General features: G+C 41.5%; 1 protein-coding gene across 1 annotated transcript; it reads right to left on the bottom strand.

Moving 5' to 3' along the window:
• Positions 1–3115: 3115 nt before the first annotated feature.
• On the bottom strand, positions 3116–19360 carry LOC134458992 (probable global transcription activator SNF2L2). Its single transcript, XM_063211352.1, has 6 exons — positions 19198–19360; positions 15967–16190; positions 14436–14541; positions 6595–6696; positions 4020–4128; positions 3116–3433 (listed from the first exon to the last, which is right to left on the bottom strand). The coding sequence occupies exons 1-6, from the start codon at positions 19288–19290 to the stop codon at positions 3264–3266; spliced, it is 804 nt and encodes a 267-aa protein (XP_063067422.1). The 5' UTR covers positions 19291–19360; the 3' UTR covers positions 3116–3263.
• Positions 19361–20462: the final 1102 nt, after the last annotated feature.

Consider the following 20462-nt stretch of genomic DNA (forward strand, 5'->3'; position numbering starts at 1 on the left):
TGGGGAGCAGTGCGGTGGGACGGTACCATGCTCAGGGTACCTCAGTCATGGAGGAGGATGGGGGAGAGCACTGGTTGATTACTCCCCCCACCAACCTGGCGGGTCGGGAGTCGAACAGGCAGCCTCTAGGAAGTCTGACGCCCTAAACGCTCACCCATATCTGCAGTTCGCCAGTTTCACATTTCTGACTGCTCTTGTGACTGACATCCTGAACTGATTTGGAATCCCTTCATCCAGACAGTTATGCCTATTAGGTTTAAATCCCAGTGTCAAAGAGGAAAAACAAACTTGTCTGATAATATTTACCCAAAATGCTCTGCAGGGCCTATTTGTGCTCTAGAGTCTTAGAGGACATACACCATGTATCATGAAGATGCTAAAGCAGTGTTTGACCACTAGAGCGCATTGTAACACAAATGATTCCTCAGTTGTCCATACTGTATTTTAACCTGATTTACACCATCTGGCTGCATTTCGCCAAACTACTGGTTCCTTCAAGCAACCATCTGAGAACCATGAAAATGATATTAATTTCTGAATGAATGAGCCAATCAGGATCGAGATCAGTTTTCCATAGATGGGTGGTGTTATGGCTATTCTTCTTTCATCTGTTGTTCTGAGCTGCGCCATGGGTCAAGTTCAATGTGAATAGTTGAAGTGGCGTGTAAGTAAAAATGACAGACAGATCTTTTTTCCTGTCACATGCGAGGATTTTTGACAAAGCATCATTCGAAAATGTGTCGGTTGTGGAGGGTTCCCAGATGGTATTGTGAATACGAAGGCGAAACATAGGTCTACCAGGTGGCAAGAGTCAGGTTAACTGTAGGCCCTATGTAACTGTCAGCAGAAGAGTTGGTAGAGCGCTACTAGTATCCCTCAAAACCAACTAGTGCTTTTGGAAGGGGTTCAATGTTCAAGCAAAGACTGGAGGAAAAAAATCCTTGGTCCAGGCACTTCAGTTAATTAATGTGGTAAAAAAACAACTTTATTTAACGGGCAAATGCATTAAAAGACACCAACGCGTATCGGCGCTGCGGCCTTCATCATGGTGTCGTGTCACACACAAAATACATGTAACTGTATTTTGAATATATCTACTGTATTTGTGCAGGTTTATCAGTTTGCAAAAAGTGAGCCACGCAATAGTAACATATTAGCCATTGTTCCATTGATTCCTTGTCAAAGGTTTCAAACATAATCATGCAGGACTTTGTAGGTAACTATGTAAATGCAAAAAAAAAACCCATACTATATTACCTATTGTTGTATGGTACCATAGTAGCCTACTTAGACAGATACAAATGATGTTACAGTGACTGAAATTGTTATTCCCCGTTGACGCTGTACTTTGTAAAATACAGTGTAAAATCCATGCCCAACAGCAGTCTATACAGATATCATTAGTGTGCATAGGATGTAAGTATAACAGCACACCACTTTTGCATTTTACAACTTTATTCCAACCGTTTCATACAAACCTTTATAAACATTAGACCCACCCGAGTTACCAAACAAGATCTGAATAGTCTACATACTGCAAAAGATGTCGTCAAAAGGCGCCTCTTTGAGGGCATATTCTGTGTGTAGCTGTGTTACATCATCTTCATGCGCCAAGACAACCACAAAGGCTTGAAATGTTCAGTCATTGACTTACATAGTGCACTATGTGTATGAACAAAACAATGTCACCCTAGCGCAGGGATTCCCAACCCTTTTTTGTCTTGCGTGCAACCAAAGCATTTGTGTTACACCATGTGTATACCTCACTCATTCTCATTCTGTATTCTCATTCTTCCTTTACCCCAATATGACTGTATGTGCTCCATACAGTTGTTGTTATAAAATTTTTCCACGTACCCCCTGAGCCGCTGATAGCTTTTCCAGGGCCTGGGACAGAGCCTGATCTGATAGGCCCCTCTCATCAATACATATAATGTAATAATGATGACCCAAATCTGGCCTTGCCTCCTCCCTCCCTGGGCCCAGGACAACTGGTCCTTTTGTCCCCCTCCCTCATCATCTTCCCTGTGTGTGCGACCAGTTGGGTATCACTGTCCTAGTACACTATGTATAGTGAATGAGTGAACATATCAAACACAACCAATACCTCTCTCACCTTCCCCAACTCACATCGTAGTCAGGATCGGTTTTCTTTTCTTTTCTTTTCTTTTCTTTTTACAACAGTTAAAAAAGAGAGATGAACGGGCACCGGCTGATCAGTACAAACATCTGAAATCATGCAGCTTCACGTCCCACCTCAAACACAGGGAAGGGCTGGACAACAGCAACATAAGAAAACCTGAATGTGAAGCCAAAATGATAGATGAAGGAGAGGGAGAGACTAGTGGGAGAAGAGAGGGGAGGAGACAGAGGGAATCATGGGATAGATTTGATGGGGGAGGGGGGGGGGTCGGTGCTGAATACTTGTGGACACACAAAAAAAAGTCAGTTTAAGGCTGGATACATTTTCATGAGGGGAGGCGGCAACAGCCCTCCCCTCTCTCTTTGTCAGTGCAGTCCTTTGAGATGATCTTTTCCACAAGGACAAAAAGAAACCGAAACTAACCGAATGAGAGGGATGAATCCAAAAACATCAGCAAAAAAGTGTTCCAAGCAAAATAGCCTTGTAATAGCAAAAATGGCAGCTCATTGTCTGTGACCGAACAATCTGGTTATCAATGGCATGGAAATTGGGTTTTTATGTATAGAGCAGTTCACCCCACTACACAATACCAACTGCCGAACATATCCATTTCAATTCTTACAGAATGGTGATCATTTGGGATTTCATTTTTTGAGATGAAATAAACAGGAATGAGAGATCTTTGATTCAAGAAGACTTTGGTTCAAATGCAACATACTGTAGGCCTATGCTACATACCTACGTGTATAGTATGTTAGTAGTGTGAACTGCCAGCTACAGGTCAACCCGGTCAGAGGTATGATGACTAGGATTGCAAAGAAGCGGAAAATTCCAGAGAAGTTTTCCATGGAAAGTTGGGTATGGAAAATTTCTGTAATTTTCACATTGGGAACTTTGCACTTCATTGAACATATATTTCATTTTTTTTAAACAAGAGTATGAAATATTTTTTCATCTAGCTATATTGACGCCTCTAACCTTCAACTTTAATTTCCAGTTTATTCTTGTTCATTCCCGAAAAAATCCTGAAAATTCCTGATAATTCCAAAACAAATTCCCATGGAAAGTTTCCACATTTTGCAAACCTAATGATGACAGATGATAGCAGGATTGTCACAGATCAGTCTTCCTCTTCTACGTCCTCTTCTTCCTCCTGGCCGACATTGTCCTCCTGCTCCTCTGCACTGTCGTCATAGTTAAAGCCGATCAGCGGTTTAGCGTTGGAGAAGGCGGCGGCATTATTACTTTGGTCAACGTCTCTGTGGTGTTGCTGGACGGGTTCTTCTTTTGCTGAGAGAATCACAACAAGGACGAATGGGAATCAATTACATGGTGGAGGAGGACAAACATGAAAGCCTGAGCACACAAAATAGTTAAGTCTTAAAAGTCTTTTCAGGGACAGCAGGATCTCTGACTTAATTTCATGATTAGGCTGTAGCTAACAATAGAGTAAATACATCGATGATGTGAGTGCTTTCACAAAGGTATCAATACCACACTGAACAAAAAGCATTTGTTGACTTTTTGCAGAAGGGATACTGTTGTCATGGTGAGGGAACTCATTGCCCATCACAACAAAGTAATAAGAGTTACCATATATCAACTTCTACTTGAAAAATATGTGAAACTGAAAATAATTTTTAACATGAATTTAAAATACTTTGGCATGGCCATTTCCACACACAGACGCATACACAGACACAGACTCTAATGCTCAATCCAGGATTTAATTATTGAAATGATTCATTATTGTAACATGATGAATTTAGGTTTCTGAGTGATTTTTAGCAGCAATTCATGTTAACTTTTAAAATATTGGGCCTACAATAGGTGCCATATATTAGGCATACATTCCCTTAACCTGTATGACACTCACCTTGATCACTAGCTAAATCAGCTTTTTCCTCTTCACTCTTGTCATTTGTGACAATTCTCTGCCGAGCGCTTTCAAAGACCGACTGCAGTACAATAGAGTCCTGATAGATCTAGAGAGAAACAGAAAAAGAGAAGAGAGAGAAAAACAGAAAAAGAGGTGGGGGGGGTGGGGGGTTTGACAGAGAGAGACAGAGAGAGAGCGAGCGGGCGGAAGATCAGATATCACTGCACTTAAAAATTGCAAAAATTACTTGGCCAGGCAAACCCTTGAAAAATACATTGTTCTTTACCATGACAGATGGTAAAGGGCAATGCTAACGTCCACTGTTATTTACGTTAAGCCTTAAAGGATTCTCAAAGTAGGAATTTCTTTTTTTGTTTGTGTCCACTTATGTAGGTACATACAGTGCCCTCCATAATTATTGGCACCCCTGGTTGAGATGTGTTAAAAGCCTTAAAATAAATTCAGTGTTTATTGCAGAAGAATACTGTCACACTGAAAATTGTAGGAAAATGTAGCCTTCAACTCAAATGAATTGTAAGAAAATAAAAAAATCCCTGACTAAAAAATAATTATTTTTCATTAAATCACCTGTTCCACAATTATTGGCACCCTTAACAATTCCCAGGAAATAAATATAATTGAAGCATTTCTGTCATTTCTACAGTAGTTTACAAAGTTTACCAGAGTATGTAGGAACATTTAATTAGTAATTCATCACTTCCTGTTTCCCTGGGGTATAAATATGACGTGACACAGAGGCCATTTCTCTTATCCACTCTTAAACATGGGAAAGACAAAGGAACACAGCATACAAGTGAGGCAGATGTGCGTCGACCTTCACAGGTCAGGCAGAGGCTACAAGAAGATTGCCACTCAAATGCAGCTGCCCATATCCACTGTGAGAGGAATAATTAAGAAGTTCAAAACAACTGGAACAGTGGTAAACAAGCCTGGACGAGGACCCAAGTTTATTTTGCCACCACGTACAGTGAGGAGGATGGTAAGAGAAATCAAAAGATCTCCAAAGCTCACTGTTACAGAATTACAACAAATGGTAGCATCCTGGGGTCACAAAGTCTCCAAATCAACCATCAGGCGCTGTCTACACGCCAACAAGCTGTTTGTGAGTGAGGAAAGGTTTTCTCCGTGCATGCCTCCCAATCATAAACGCAAACGTCTGGAGTTCGCCAAGCGGTATTGGGGCTTCAACTGGGACCGTGTGCTTTGGTCAGATGAGACCAAGATTGAGCTTTTTGGCAACAAACGCTCTAAGTGGGTCTGGCGTACCACGAAAGATGCGCATGCTGAAAAGCACCTCATACCCACTGTGAAGTATGGGGGTGGGTCAGTGATGCTGTGGGGCTGTTTCGCTTCCAAAGGCCCTGGGAACCTTGTTAGGGTGCATGGCATCATGAATGCTTTGAAATACCAGGACATTTTAAATCAAAATCTGTTGCCCTCTGCCCGAAAGCTGAAGCTGGGTCGTCACTGGGTCTTTCAGCAAGACAATGACCCTAAACATATGGCCGAATCTACACAGAAATGGTTCACCAGACACAAAATCAAGCTCCTCCCATGGCCATCTCAGTCCCCTGACCTCAACCCCATTGAGAACCTGTGGGGTGAGCTGAAGAGGAGAGTACAGAGGAGAGGATCCAGGTCTCTGGATGATTTAGAGAGATTCTGCAAAGAGGAATGGCTGAAAATCCCTCTTTCTGTCTTTTCCCATCTTGTGAAACATTATAGGAGAAGATTAGGTGCTGTTTTGTTGGCAAAAGGGGGTTGTACAAAATATTAACACCAGGGGTGCTAATAATTGTGACACACATTATTTGATGTCAAATAATTATTTCTTTATGTGGGATTTTTTCCCCACTGAATAAATGCACTTGTATTGAAGGTTGGATTTTTCTCTTTTTTTCCATTAAGGTCCCATATTATTTAGAAAAAAAATAAATAATTGGAAGCTAAAAAACACATCTCAACCAGGGGTGCCAATAATTATGGAGGGCACTGTAATATCACTGCTCTGGAATACAACATAAGTGGGATAGGGGCCTTCTCTACCTGAAATATACTAGCTCCCACCTCCCAAGCGTTCCAGACAGTTGAAGTGGGAGTTCTACAACCATAGCAAGAGCCGCAGTTTAACTTACATTGGTGAGGTGTATTGATAAGAGCCAAATAAACCCAATTAACGAATATTTATACCGTACATACCATTCTTGTTGACCCAATTTCACACCATAACATGAAGAAGGTGTTGAGTTAAGACTGCTGTGTCTAAAACAACAAATGAGAGAAATTCAGTTTCACCCATTTATTGATGTTTTAAATAACGGCTCCATGGATGCCACGATTATACTCTGACTTCAATTTGTGTAGAGCGAGGTCCCCCCAGTTCACTAGTAGGGGGTCCCACTTTGACAGGAATTCCAGTACATTTTTCGTAGTAGGAGGTGGGTGAAGTCCCATCTCCCACTAGTATGGATTGGGTCTGGAATGCGTCAGTACTGTGTGATGAAGAAGAGGATGATCTAATGAAGATGTGATTGGTTTAATAGGGAGTCACCTGTGAGCCTTCCAGGTTGAAGGTCTGCGCATTATGGCACATTAGCAGAACATCCTTCTCCAGGTCGCCAACACTTCTGTACTTGTGGTTTCGCACACGTTCCTGCATGAAATCACAATTGCCACGATATGAGGTAAAATACAGAACACATAAAGACACATAAACAAGGTGATTTAGCATTTAGACAATTTGGCAGATCTTCCTCAACTTCACAATATGGTCACATACACTGGACATGCTGGACGTGGTTGTAGGAAGGATGGCTAACGTCACTGGAACGGACACGTGGACATTTTGTACTGCATGACTTATATTATAGTTTGAAGGAACTTGCCTTTCTAAGACAAATTACTTGATAATAGTTACACAGTATTAAAGACACAGCATTTGTAGTCAGTCATTTGAGGGTTGTTTTGCTGTGTAACTGATATTACTGTATAAGGGACCTAAAACACTTGGAGTCACTTGAGGTCATGGTATCAGTATATTCTCATCTTTACTGTATGTGGGCACACACATTTTACACACTTTGAGCGAATACTTTGTAGTTTCCATCTTCCATTTCCCCAAGGTTGGATGGAGAATTGTTGAAGAGAACTTCAGAATGGCAGTACCTGATTTATTGCCCTGATTTATTGCTGCCTGAAGTAACGTAGTTTAGATGGGTATTTATAACCATAATGCAAGTTTATAAATCTCTGAAAGAATCAAGGAAATATTTTTAGTATTTAATTGAACTAACCTACAGGTGTTGGACATTGAAACTGAAACACCTGTCATTTTAGTGTGGGAAGTTTCATGGTTGAAGTGGACCAGCCTGGTGCCCAATCTTCATTAATTGCACATTGCAGTAAGAGCAGAGGGTTAAGGTTCAATTAGCATGAGAGCTCAGTTTTGCTCAAAATACTGCAATGCACGGAACATTATGGGTGACAGAGTTCAAAAGAGGACAAATTGTTGGTGCATGTCTTGCTGGCACATCTGTGACCAAGACAGAAAGTCTTTGTGATGTATCAAGAGCCACAGTATAATGTCAGCATGCCACCAAGAAGGACGAACCACATCCAACAGGATTAACTATGGACACAAGAGGAAGCTGTCTGAAAGGGATGTTCGGGTGCTTACCCGGACTGTATAAAAAAGGGCAGAATTAAATGTGGACCTCAGCTCTCCTGTTTCCAGCAGAACTGTCCGTTGGGCGCTCCACAGGGTCAATAGACACGGCCGGGCTGCTTCAGCCAAACTTGTCTAAAACCAGGTGTTTCAGTTTCATTATCCTTCTATATATATGTACAGCTCCAGGCCTTTTTATTAGAATACCATGAAAAAGTTGATTTATTTCCATAATTCCATCAATAATGTTAAACTGTCATGGATTGTAGATTCATGGCCCAGTTTTTTAACTATTCCAATCATTTTTTTTTTTTCTTTTTATATACGTTGGCCTTCCAGCTCAAAAAACCCATGAATTGGGGAATTCGCATTATTAGAATATTGTTATAAAATCACATTTTTCTTCATCAAAATTCGGGTCACATTATATCAGTTGAAATTTGGTACTTTCTACATAACATGCAATGGTCAATACTTGGTTAGGACATTCTCTGTCTTCATAATGGCGTTTAACATTGAAGTCAATGGCAAAAACAGTGCATGGGAGTTATGGAGGCCCAGATATCCTTGATGCTTTGCTGTCAGCTGTTCTTGTTTGTTGACCTGGTTCCCCACACTTCCCTCTTCAATATACCCGAAGATTTCCATGCCACGTTTTGGTGTTAACTCACCAGTTTAATTCTAACTCAACAGAAATTAAACCCCATTCATTTTCAATGGGGTTTCATTTCTGGTTATTTAGAATTAAACTGGTGAGTTAGCGCCAAAACGTGGCATGGAAATCTACAGGGTATATTGAAGAATGAAGTGTGGGGTACCAGGTCAATAAACAAGAACAGCTGACAGCAAAGCATCAAGGATATCTGGGCTTCCATAACTCCCATGCACTGTTTTTGCCATTGACTTCAATGTTAAACGCATCATGGCCATTATGAAGACAGAGAATGTCCTAACCAAGTATTGACCATTGCATGGTATGTAGAAAGTACCAAATTTCAACTGATTTAATGTGACCCGAATTTTGATGAAGAAAAATGTGATTTTATAACAATATTCTAACAATGCGAATTCCCCAATTCATGGGTTTTTTGAGCTGGAAGGCCAACGTATATAAAAAGAAAAAAAATTATGATTGGAATAGTTAAAAAACTGGGCCATGAATCTACAATCCATGACAGTTTAACATTATTGATGGAATTATGGAAATAAATCAACTTTTTCATGGTATTCTAATAAAAAGGCCTGGAGCTGTATATATATTTAATTTCTTTGTATATAGAGCTGCAAAGCTTCCTTTAAAGTGATTATCCTGAATCGAAAGCATATTGGGCTTTTTTGCATGTTTGGGAATAAATATGTCCAGAAAAACATGCAACACATATAATGTCACTAATTTAGTTAACAGTATGATAAAACTTTCTCAAAAGATATTCGATTGATGTGATTTTGCTCTCCGGTGATTGCATTCATTCCCCAACTTGCAAAAACAGCCCAATATGCTTTCAATCCCTTTAAGGCAAGATAAAGAAAACAGCTGTTTAACCCAGTGGCATGTTGGTTAATCATGTAAAGAGTTAATGGCAAACATCAGTATAATGACCATATAATCCAACCAAACAAACATATAATAAGTACTAAGCAACTAATCAATTCATTAAAACAACTTATTTAGACATGCTACAAGAGAGCACATAAAGTAAAACCAGTCACAGTGTGTGATCTTAATTGAGCACAACTAATGATCATGCAGCTGTTCCATCCCCATCAGTGTAGCCAGAAGAGGGTAAGCCACATGCATTAGATGGTTTGGCTCCGGGTGAGTCATCTGAGGTTAACGCTGGGAACATGCTTCTGCCGTGATCTTATCCACTCGCCAAGCCTTATACATGACATTTAAATGCAGTACTCAAATTACTCTCTTTGCCCTTTGATTATGTCTTTTTCTGTAGCATTTTCCCCTAAAGTTTTGCGTTTCTAAAACTAAGTTGCCCTCTCCCCCCTTCAAGTCATTATTTAAAAGGTCATATACTACATAATGCCAGTGCATTCCTACATGTAATCGGACAAAAAAAATCCATGGCAAAGAATCCTGAATGAATGCCAGTGTGTTTGGCCCTCAATGGAGACTGATTAATATATGGCAAAAAAGCCATTCAAAAGCATCTGCCTGTCAACATTCATCATCTCCATAGAGAGGCACAGATGGGCAATCCAACACAAACACATAACTCACTCACACATCAACTATGCTGATGAGAGAACACCAGGAGATGAGAGGAGATTTGATGAGAGGAGATTTGTCAGTGGTTTACCATTCTCTTCCCTGGCCTGGAAGTCATAGAGTTTCCCCCAAACCATAAAAAAACACAGGCACTTCTCACAAATTGATATGTAAATTGATATGTTCATAAACACATCCATTTGGGCCTTTTCTTTACACACTTCTAGCTCTCTATATTTTTAAAATTCAAGAGATCTACACACCTGTAACAATGGTGTTTTTATCCATGTAGTGTTAACAGGATCAGAATATGTTAACTGATTTAAAACAAATGTAATAGTTACCCGCATGTGTGTACAAAGGGCTTACTCACACAGCAACTTTGTAGATCAGAGAACCCAAGAGCAGATTTGCTAGTGGTTTACCATTTTCTTTTCTTTTCTTTTCTTTTCCCCGGTCTGAGACATAGAGTTTCCCCAAACTACAAAAACCTCCTTTATTTCATAATGACGACATCAAATGAGGCAAACCCAAGACTAAAGGATGTAAAGCCAAATAAGGCAAGAGTCCGCCTGTGACTCGAGAGAAGCAAAAGACGTGTGCCTGCTGAAAGTCTTTGTGTGCGGCTGAATTGTTAGTTTTGGCTCAAAAGTGATCGGAATAGTTCCAACAAACTGCCGAGGCATAATTCTTTTGTTCAACATTGGTTAACTGCCAGGGCATAACTTCAAAAATTTGCTTAGCCCAAGGACTTCCTGTAACGGCACACTCCCCCTTTAATTTGGTAGATGCAGAATATGCAAAATTCTTAGGCAAAATACTTTCTTGTCACAAATTGTCACACCAATAGTTTGAGCTTGTACTATACTTCTGAGGCTTGGAGGAAGGGGTGAAGGGGGTTAAAAAATTAAGCGAATTAAGTGAGGAACAGAAAACTTCAGCTCACAATCAATTTATCTACAATCAGAGTCTTTTCCATCCTCCTTTCTGTGCTTGGCTCAGCTTACCTTTCCCACAACATAATTGATGGAAGTTATAATTCCATTGTTTTCCAGTGATGATTGCCAGGCCCTAAACTCAGTTTTGCTCCAAACAATTTCCGTATGAACTCGACTGGAAGTCTTGCATGAATTGTATGCAGGATAAAATTTGCACTGTACTGTACACCCATCATGCAGAAAGGAGAACATTTCCATGTTGCAAAATACAGCCATAATAGTCACACCATAGACTGTATAATACATAGATAAAGCATCCGTGACGTTAGCCAAATTATGTCAATTTTGAACCGCAGGGGGCTGCCATTTTAATGCACCTGAGGTCCAAATGGGTCATTTCACGTGAAATCAGACACTTTGGGACCCGACCGACCCGGATTTCAATCATACTTGGTGTGCCTTTTTAGTAGCAATGTAGCACCCCAGAACTGCATTGGTTTGAATCTGACACTAATATTAAGGGAGAAACAGACTAGGAAAGGTTCACATGTGAGGGTAGGACACTATACATTCAGCCTTGAATATATCAGTCAGTGTTAGTCACAAAAAGATGCCTGTGGTGTTATTTGAAAGCTCCTTTCTGGCTCTACATATTACACAATCAGCTTGGAATACAACAACTCTCAGAATATGAATTATGATAAATTGAAAAATTAAAAATAGAATATCTAAAAAAAACTATATTTATAATAGCCAGTTCCTTGTCCAAACGTAGCCGGCAATGTCATTAGCAACACCTCAAATGCTGGTGTTCGGTTCTTTATTCATTTCAGAGAGAATTTGACTCACAAATATGGCATCATACAGACCACTTACTAATAATATGGTAATACCATAGTAGCATCACATGACAAAACAAAAACAAAACAAAAATGGTCAGTTTCCATGGTCCCAGGTTTCAGAAACTAAGGCAGACGTCCATTTATACACACCAAATGATGATATGTGAATGTTTGAACATTCCTTCTCTGTGTACCTGTGTCATCTTCCCTTTACCGTACTTTAAAGAGATAATCAATGGCTACACTCTCATTTTGTACACTACCAGTGTATTTGAAGCAGCAGCTGTGTCTTTTGTAGATAATGTATAAGTACGTCCCGTTGCAGTTACAGGTTCCACTACCAGAAGCACATCCTGATGATCCATGACAAGTCTATCTGGTCTGAAGGGAAAAGTGAAGGATGGAGATGGTCCATGAGGATGCAGGAAGTTCAGTTTCACCTCTCCAGAGCTCGGCATACATTCCTCAACACATGCTAGCCACCAGTTGCCATCATATACAGCTACAACATACCCTTTGATGCTTGAAAATGTAACACATTCCTTTACTGAGCTCACTCTTTCAACTCTGCCTTCTCTGAATGCTGAAAATGGCCTAACTTCCAATGTGTCCATTGACAATGGGCAGAAGCTGTGTAGTTTTTGAGTACCTGGAATAGTTCTTGCAGATTCCAACCTTTTCAACAGGTTCTCAGCTTCATGATGGTACATCTCTGTTGTGGCAAACTGGCAATGGATGTTCTTGAGAGAGATGCACCATCATGAAGCTGAGAACCTGTTGAAGAGGTTTGAATCTGCAAGAACTATTCTAGGTACTCAAAAACTACACAACTTCTGCCCATTGTCAATGGACATTAGGCCATTTTCCGCATTCAGAGAAGGAGTTGAAAGAGTGAGCTCAGTAAAGGAATGTGTTACATTTTCAAGCATCAAAGGGTATGTTGTAGCTGTAGCCTATATGATGGCAACTGGTGGCTAGCATGTGTTGAGGAATGTATGCTGAGCACTGGAGAGGTGAAACTGAACTTCCTGCATCCTCATGGACCATCTCCATCCTTCACTTTTCCCTTCAGACCAGATAGACTTGTCATGGATCATCAGGATGTGCTTCTGGTAGTGGAACCTAACTGCAATGGGACGTACTTATACATTATCTACAAAAGACACAGCTGCTGCCTCAAATGCACTGGTAGAGTACAAAAGGAGAGTGTAGCCATTGATTATCTCTTTATGAATGAAGCGGCTTCATTACTTTGACCGAAAGATTGCCCCTCGAGTCACACACAACGCCACATAAAAGTACACTAATACACAAGTTAAATTCCAGACCACTACCAAATGATCAATAAATATGGTGCATTCCAAAATCCTCTCCTTACTACCACCACCACCACAATCAATCAATTATCAATCATCAATCACCTCCACCACCATTATCATCTTGTTGTGTGCTTGCTTACACTTTTCCATAGATTAATTGATATATCTTCAATTCATCAATAAATTGATATCATTTTTCCAGGTATAATTAGAGAGTTTCCCAGTTCTGTTTGTACTGTAATAGCATCAAAATACAATTAATTTGCAATTAAGCTGTTGATGCTCTAAAGCACACACAACTTGCTGGAAGACACAGTATCCCTCTCCCCAAAAACAAAATGATTTACACAAAATAATAATACCACACCACAGGCAGTTGTGAAATAAGCCAGTGAAAGATCTGCAGAGAGCAATATCAAGTCAATGTCATGTTGAAATTGACTGATTTCCGCGCTGAGTTCCATCTCAAGCTGTGAGGATTATGAAGGACACAGACTACTGAGCCATTTCCTCGCTTAAAGCCGAAGTGCTGTGCTGACCTTGCATTGCGTTGGCTTTGCATGCCAGACACGTCACGAATGCCTGTACTGATCTAGGATCAGTTGCTCTCGGGCTTGTACAGTTAGATAGTGAAGGGCAGCGATGATTGAATTATGTCCCTGTTACAATTACAGTAAAATGGGCCAAAGGGGTAAGCTTAGATTCTGGGTGGGGAGGGTAAGTATTAGAAAATTAAAAGTATCACACACCAAAATCTCTGTTGAGGTGCTGGCAACAAATAATAATCAATAAAACATTAAAATGCTGCACTCTCTGCTCCATGGTTTTATTTTGCATGAAGTTATGTTTATTGTTGGGAGTGTTAATACCCTATCATGCAGGGGCGGAGTGGGACACTAAAATCCACAGGGAACATTCGGAGCACAGCAGGCCATGTAGTACCTCTGTCTCACCTGAGCACTTAACAATGGAGATGCCACGAATTATCACCTGCACACTAATGAAATCCCTATTGCAATTAGCTGGTCAGTGGTCTCGTTCAGGGGGGTAAAGTGTGACCAAGTCACTAGGGCCCCATGTATAATGTATATACGTAAGGGACCCACACACAGTCCGATTTATGTAGCTATATAGCTTGGAGCTGATTGTACATGAGGTCCAAAATTTGCTGCTACGCCCCTATAGCTGGTCAAAAATGATAGGACTGAATATATGGCTGGGCTTTTACTTTCTAAAAGTCAGGTTGCTCACCTCTAATTTACATAGGATTAATAGAAATAAAATAGAATGAAATAGAATATAATAGAAATAAAACACAACCCCTATTCCGCACCTTCCAGCGACGAATGGATCGTCAGTGGCAATGTGAATGTAGGCTTAGATGAGGGGTATGCCGGGTGTGCCTTACCCTTATCCTCCTGAAGTCCACTGGTTTGCGGATGAGTTCATAGTATTCAGGCACCTCTTTCCTGGAAGGCAGCTGCACAAAACCTTTGCTGATCTGCCTTCCTAACCTGCAACAACGATAGAAGATTTAAGAAGATAGACTTAATGTCTATGTCTACTATGACCGTGTAACTATGACCTCGCTTAGTCAACCAGCCCCTAATGGCCTAATGCATGTCAACCCTGTTCCATTACTACCATTTCCACTAACTTTTGCCCCAACAATCACTTTTGCTGGTGAATGTTAAAGTGTAGTGTCTTAACATTTGAGAGAGCAAGGGGAAGTGCTCAAAATACCTTCAATTCCCCAGGAAATGTGATCTGAGTGCAAGATTATGGATTACAAGGGCCAGGAGGCTAGGTATAGACTGACTTCATCCAATATCTTTTTTTAAGGGCTTTTGTGTCTTTATTAATTATAGAATGGTGGGGTGGCGTCCGCGCCAATGTCTTATCCTGAGCGTATCGCTCGGTGCGTAATTCCAAGAGCAGTATAATGAAAAGGAAGAAAGGAGTGGCACACTGGAGCTGAATGCAGAATCAAAAACTGTATTAAACAAAGCCGAAAAAAGTAAATAAAACCGACAGACAGGGGACAAACGTTTCGGTCTAGCCCATCATCAGTGTTCCCAGTCTAAAAGCTCCAGTGTGCGACTCCTATCTTCCTTTTCTTTATTAATTATAGGACAGTGGAGAGTATGACAGGAAGAGAGTGGGAGAGAGAGATGGGGCAGGGCTGGCAAAGGACCCAGGCATGGACTCAAACCTTGGTCGCCATGGGCATGCAAGCCCATATGTGGAGGGCTTAGAGGGCTTCACCACAGCGCCCCTAATTTCACCCAATATTTATCAATTAGCAATTATATCCGATAATATGTCCTTGTTTCTGCACCAGGACAACATTGATGGTTAGGGGCGAGGTATGATGTTTTGTACTGATGGATAGCCTGGTATCGTAAAGTATTGTGTAATAAGCATGCATCTACTATATTTACAATCACTGTGTAATACGTGGGCCATATGTCATACGCCATATCATGTCATATGACAAGCCCCATCAGCTTCATTTAATGTTCAGGGCTGGACTGCTCATCTGGCATACAGGGCATTTTCCTGGTGGTCAAAACAGTCTTCAGGGGCCGATGCTGTTGTTCTTGTGTTTGTTTCATTGTCTTTTTTGTTTTCTCCCCCCCCCCCCCCCCCCCCCCCCCCCCCCCCACCCCCCCCCCCCCCCCCCCCCCCCTTAAAGACAGGCCCATCATTTGGATGTGGGCCGGCCCATCGGGTAAACTTTAATATAGACAATAAACTGAGCAAATCATAATATCCTAGAAAAACAGGGAGGCTGTGCGAGAGGCTGGTCTACGCCAAGAATGCCCAGCCCGTTTCTTGGTTCCAGTCCATGCTCCTATGCAGGTGAAGCCCTTGGCAATGAATATAGGCCTATGCAGGCTATATCAATGATCCATCAATGAATCAGAAGCTCTACTCACGTGTCCTTGTAATTGATGACCATATCTACAATAGTGTTCATCTGTTTGGTAAGATCTGGAGGGTTCGGGGGAAGCTTCTCCGCGGGCGGACGTCCTCTGCGCTTTTTCACCTTCTCCGCCCCTTCCTGTCCCGCTTCAGAGTCCTTGTTGCCTTGGTGATCAACTTTGCGCTTCTTCAATGTACTTTCCTCCTCCATGTCCTCAGAAACCCCGTTCTCCACGGCCTAAAATGTGGACGGACAGGATGAAACAGGGGAGGAAAAATTAATAATTAAAACTTGTCTGAACATCTGTTCCAAATTCACATTCAGATTTACACTCGGAATGCCTGTATGAGTAATACCAAAAACTCTGTTATTCATTCGGTATGATGTGGGGTTTATGATTAATATACCCTGACTTGATAGCTGGTGTGGTGCTCTTTGAAGTTGTTAGCTTTAATGTGAATCATATGATTCCACTCACACACACGCGCGTGCGCGCGCAAGCACGCACGCGCACACACACGTGCAAGCACGCACATTGCAGAGCTAGTGAAATATTAGTAAAATAAGTCCAGATAGCATCAAAATGCATTTAATATTCTTAGAGACTCAGGAGAGGCTTTTGGCCTCAGGATTGTATCAGACATTATAGTGAGGCAATGCCTTACACAAAAATATATTCCTATAACATAGAAAAAAATAGAACAATGACTTCTGGTAACAATTGAAGCATGGCTATTGTAAAAGCTTGGAGTAAATACATATAAGTTATTTGTCCTAATATTTTAACCTAATTCAGAAGAAGACTACAGACGAGACAAAACCGTAACCAGGCTACCTCATTATGACCTCAAATGTGAAAATGGGCAAACACACCATTGCAGAGTGGTGATTGTAGCTTGGGGGGCAACCGCCATTCCGACATACCGCCATTCTGCCATTCTGCCATTGACGTTCAATTGTCGGAATGGCGGTATCTTTTTTTTCCCCATGAAACGTCCCGCCATTCCGACACCCCCACCCCCCATCTCGGGCTCCTTCCCTTGGAGCACGATTTACGCAGATTTCAGCACCACATGTGTGGAGAGCTCCGGACATGCCGCAGGTGTATGCTCGCTCCCCTAAAAGCAACTTGGTCTCGGTATGGCGGTAGGAAAAAGTGAGCACGATTTACCATATTTCAGCACCACATGCGCTCAGTTGCTCGCTCCCCTAAAAGCAACTTGGTCTCGGTATGGCGGTATTAAAAAGTGTCGAAATGGCGGTATGTCTGAATGGCGATGTTTGTCGGAATGGCGGTAATTAACCTTGTAACTTATCTCCTGGTGACATGCTCCAATTAATGTCATATTTCCTCACATGGTCTGTTTTTTGTCATGTCATTGGCTAAATAGGAGGGTTAGAACTATTTTTCACATTTAGTGTTGAGATGGAGTGAGACATATATATTTTAATCAAAATAGGTTGTAGCATGGTGATAGTGACAAAAGAGCCAATGCTAGGCTAATCATAGTGCTGATGGCGGTTTGCTCTTTAGGGCTTTTTTATGATAGGATGACACCATGAACAGTCTTGATTTAATTATTGAACTAGTTTTTTGCACTGAGGTTGGATATGATAATAATGATGAGATTTTCTTTATTTCAATTAAAACAGTCGACAAACACTACAATCTGAGCAAGACAAGATCGTCGCTTGAAGAGATTTGATAATGCTGAAGATACGGAAATGCCTGTCTCAAGTCTCCAAGCAGACATGCGAGCAGACAGTCGAACCCCTCTCACAACACCCCCTACTTCCCATTTAACATAAGACCATGCCATCACATCCACCCACAGATCAGTCTAAACAATATCAGCTTTCCTTTTTTTAGCCCGCCCTGGCATCACTGACAGTTAGTGTGAGAATAAGTGTCTCTGCAGGCAGCTGCAGTGACTACTGTGTCTATCACACAAAGGCAATAAAAAGCCAAGCGATATGTTCTCCTCTGCCTCGGCTTTTAGCAGCTTTGGTGTGAGACGGGCACGGTCGGGGCAAGAAAAATTATGAATTTCATCCACATGAAAGTGATCCGCTTGCTCGTACAGAAGCAGAGAGAATATCCCTGGAACGCCTCTGAATGCAGGCGCATATGACAAGATGCGACACACAATGAGAGAAAGAGATATTGTCCCGGATTTTCTGCTTTTGTTACAGTATAAATAGCCCACTGATGAATGCATATTGTCACAGCCCCCTGGAAAAAAAGTACACAGACGTCCAGCATGAACAGACCTCAGTACACACACACAAACACAAACAAACAGTCACAGGCAGCTAAATTGGAAACACTCACAAGCACACAGACACACATGTGTGAGACTGAGACATGCCCCCCAGGGTATCATGCACAAGAGGGGCCAAGTCATCAGCGGAGGAAAAAAATCATCCCATTTTAATTTCCACTCAGAACTACACATGCAGAGAACGGATGAGAGGAAGAAAAAGAAAGAGAGAAGAGAGGAGCGGGAGAGAAGAGAGAGAAAGAGAAAGAGAGAGGGGGAAAGAAAAAATAATCCAGTCACAGTGCCATCGGTATCCACTGTAAAGAGCAGCAAGCGATCGTGCAAGTTAGCGGTCAGCATTACAGAATACTTTAAAAAATAATAGAGCCGAGCTTGCAGTCCACTCCAACGCCAAGGGAAACAGAGGACATGCCAGAATACTAAAAGACAGGAAAGCAGCGAGACATGGGTAAGTGAGAGACTGTGTGTGTGTGTGTGTGTTTGTAAGTCAGTGTGTGTACGCATTAGAAGTGTACATATCTTCTATAGCCTCTTGCTAAACCCTTTCTGCAACAACCTACTAGTCTGGGAGCCGATTCCCCTCACATCCTTGAGTTCACACCTACACAGCTTCACACTCACACTTCCACACTGTCATATCCTCTCTCTCTCTGTGTCTCTCTCTCACTCTCGCCTGCTTACTCACTCTCTCCCTCTCTCACACACTCCCTCTCTCTCTCTCTCTCTCTCTTTCCCTCTCCCTGACACTCTCACACACTTTCTCACACACTGCCCCCCCCCTGCTCTCTCTCTCTCTGTATCTCTCGCTGTCTGTGCCCGTGTGTCTGTGTGATGTAGTCTGTCTGACTTAATCGCCTACACTAGAGGAGAGCGAGAGAGAGAGAGAGAGAGAGAGAGAGGAAAAAAGAGAAGAGGAAGGAAGGAAGGAAGGAAGGAAGCAAGGAAGGAAGAGTGTTATTTACCTGGCAGTGGCGTGCAGCAGCCTGCTGGATGTCAGCTGCTGGAGGGGAGAGAATTAGCAAGCCAGCATAGCACCGTGCAGCAAGCCTCTTCATCAGCTGATCACTCAAAACGCACCGCCGGAGAGGGGGGCGAAAAAGCGCCGGCTTTTCATACACAAATCAATTGGCGTTGGGGAAGATGAGAGAGAGAGAGAGAGAGAGAAGGGGATAGAGGGGGAGGGAGGGAGGGAGAGAGGGAAAGAGAGAGAGAGAATGGAATGGCAGTCTGCGGTACTGGGGCTTTTTCTCATTCTTGCTGCCTGCCTGGAGTGGGCCTTAAAACCTTCACTTTAATATCCAATGTCGCAATCTCATTTTTTTTTTTTTTTTGCCTGCATTTTCTCCCCGCCCCGGACCAGCGTTAAAGATGTCCGATCATACTATTGTCTAGGGTGCCTGGAAACAACTGTATTCTTATCTTTTTTCAATGTATTATGTTTTTTGTTCCTATTATTGTTATTGTGCATAGGTAAAGCTGCTCCTAATTCATAGTAATTCATTAATTTTATCACTGATTATGGAAAGGAGGCTTTTCTTCCATGTGTCTTATTTATGGAAAGGAGGCTTTCCTCCCATGTCTCTTATTTTCCTGTGAATGACATGCCAACACAATTCCAACCAATAAAACACAGTTTTAGTAGAAGGGAGAGGTGGTATTCATTTTCAGTGATTTTGATATTCATTTTTCACTTTTTGTGCCTCGTCTAGATGATTATGAAAAAGTGGCTGTGTTTCTTTTGGACTATTACATTTTTGCATTATTAAATTACTTTTTCCCCCTGCCCCAGAAAAAGTCGTGTGGTTCTGTTTTTCCATGATTTCCAATTTCTTGGGAACACATTAAGGCATATCAAGATAAAAGTTGTAGATGTAGCTTGTGATATACAGCTTGTGTGTTTCCTTCACTTTTTTACAGCAAGGTTCCATCATACCACAAACTGATTTATGAAAACCCTGTGTCCAATACTTTTCATAATTGTGCAAAATGCTACAGTCGGTACATATAACATTTGTAGACTTGTTTGATGGTGGTGACACAATAAAATGTGTGCCATCGCAACCATAATAATATTTCATATCAATTATTCAGGTGAATGGACAAATTGATCATTCCAAAGAACTGACTGGGCTGCAAATTATTATTGATTTAGATGGAGAGTTCATATCGCACTATCACAATTATGTGTATGTGTATGTGTTCGAGAGAGAGAGAGAGAGAGAGAGAG

The sequence above is a fragment of the Engraulis encrasicolus genome, chromosome 11 (assembly GCF_034702125.1).
Source record: "Engraulis encrasicolus isolate BLACKSEA-1 chromosome 11, IST_EnEncr_1.0, whole genome shotgun sequence".
Taxonomy (NCBI): Eukaryota; Metazoa; Chordata; class Actinopteri; order Clupeiformes; family Engraulidae; genus Engraulis; species Engraulis encrasicolus.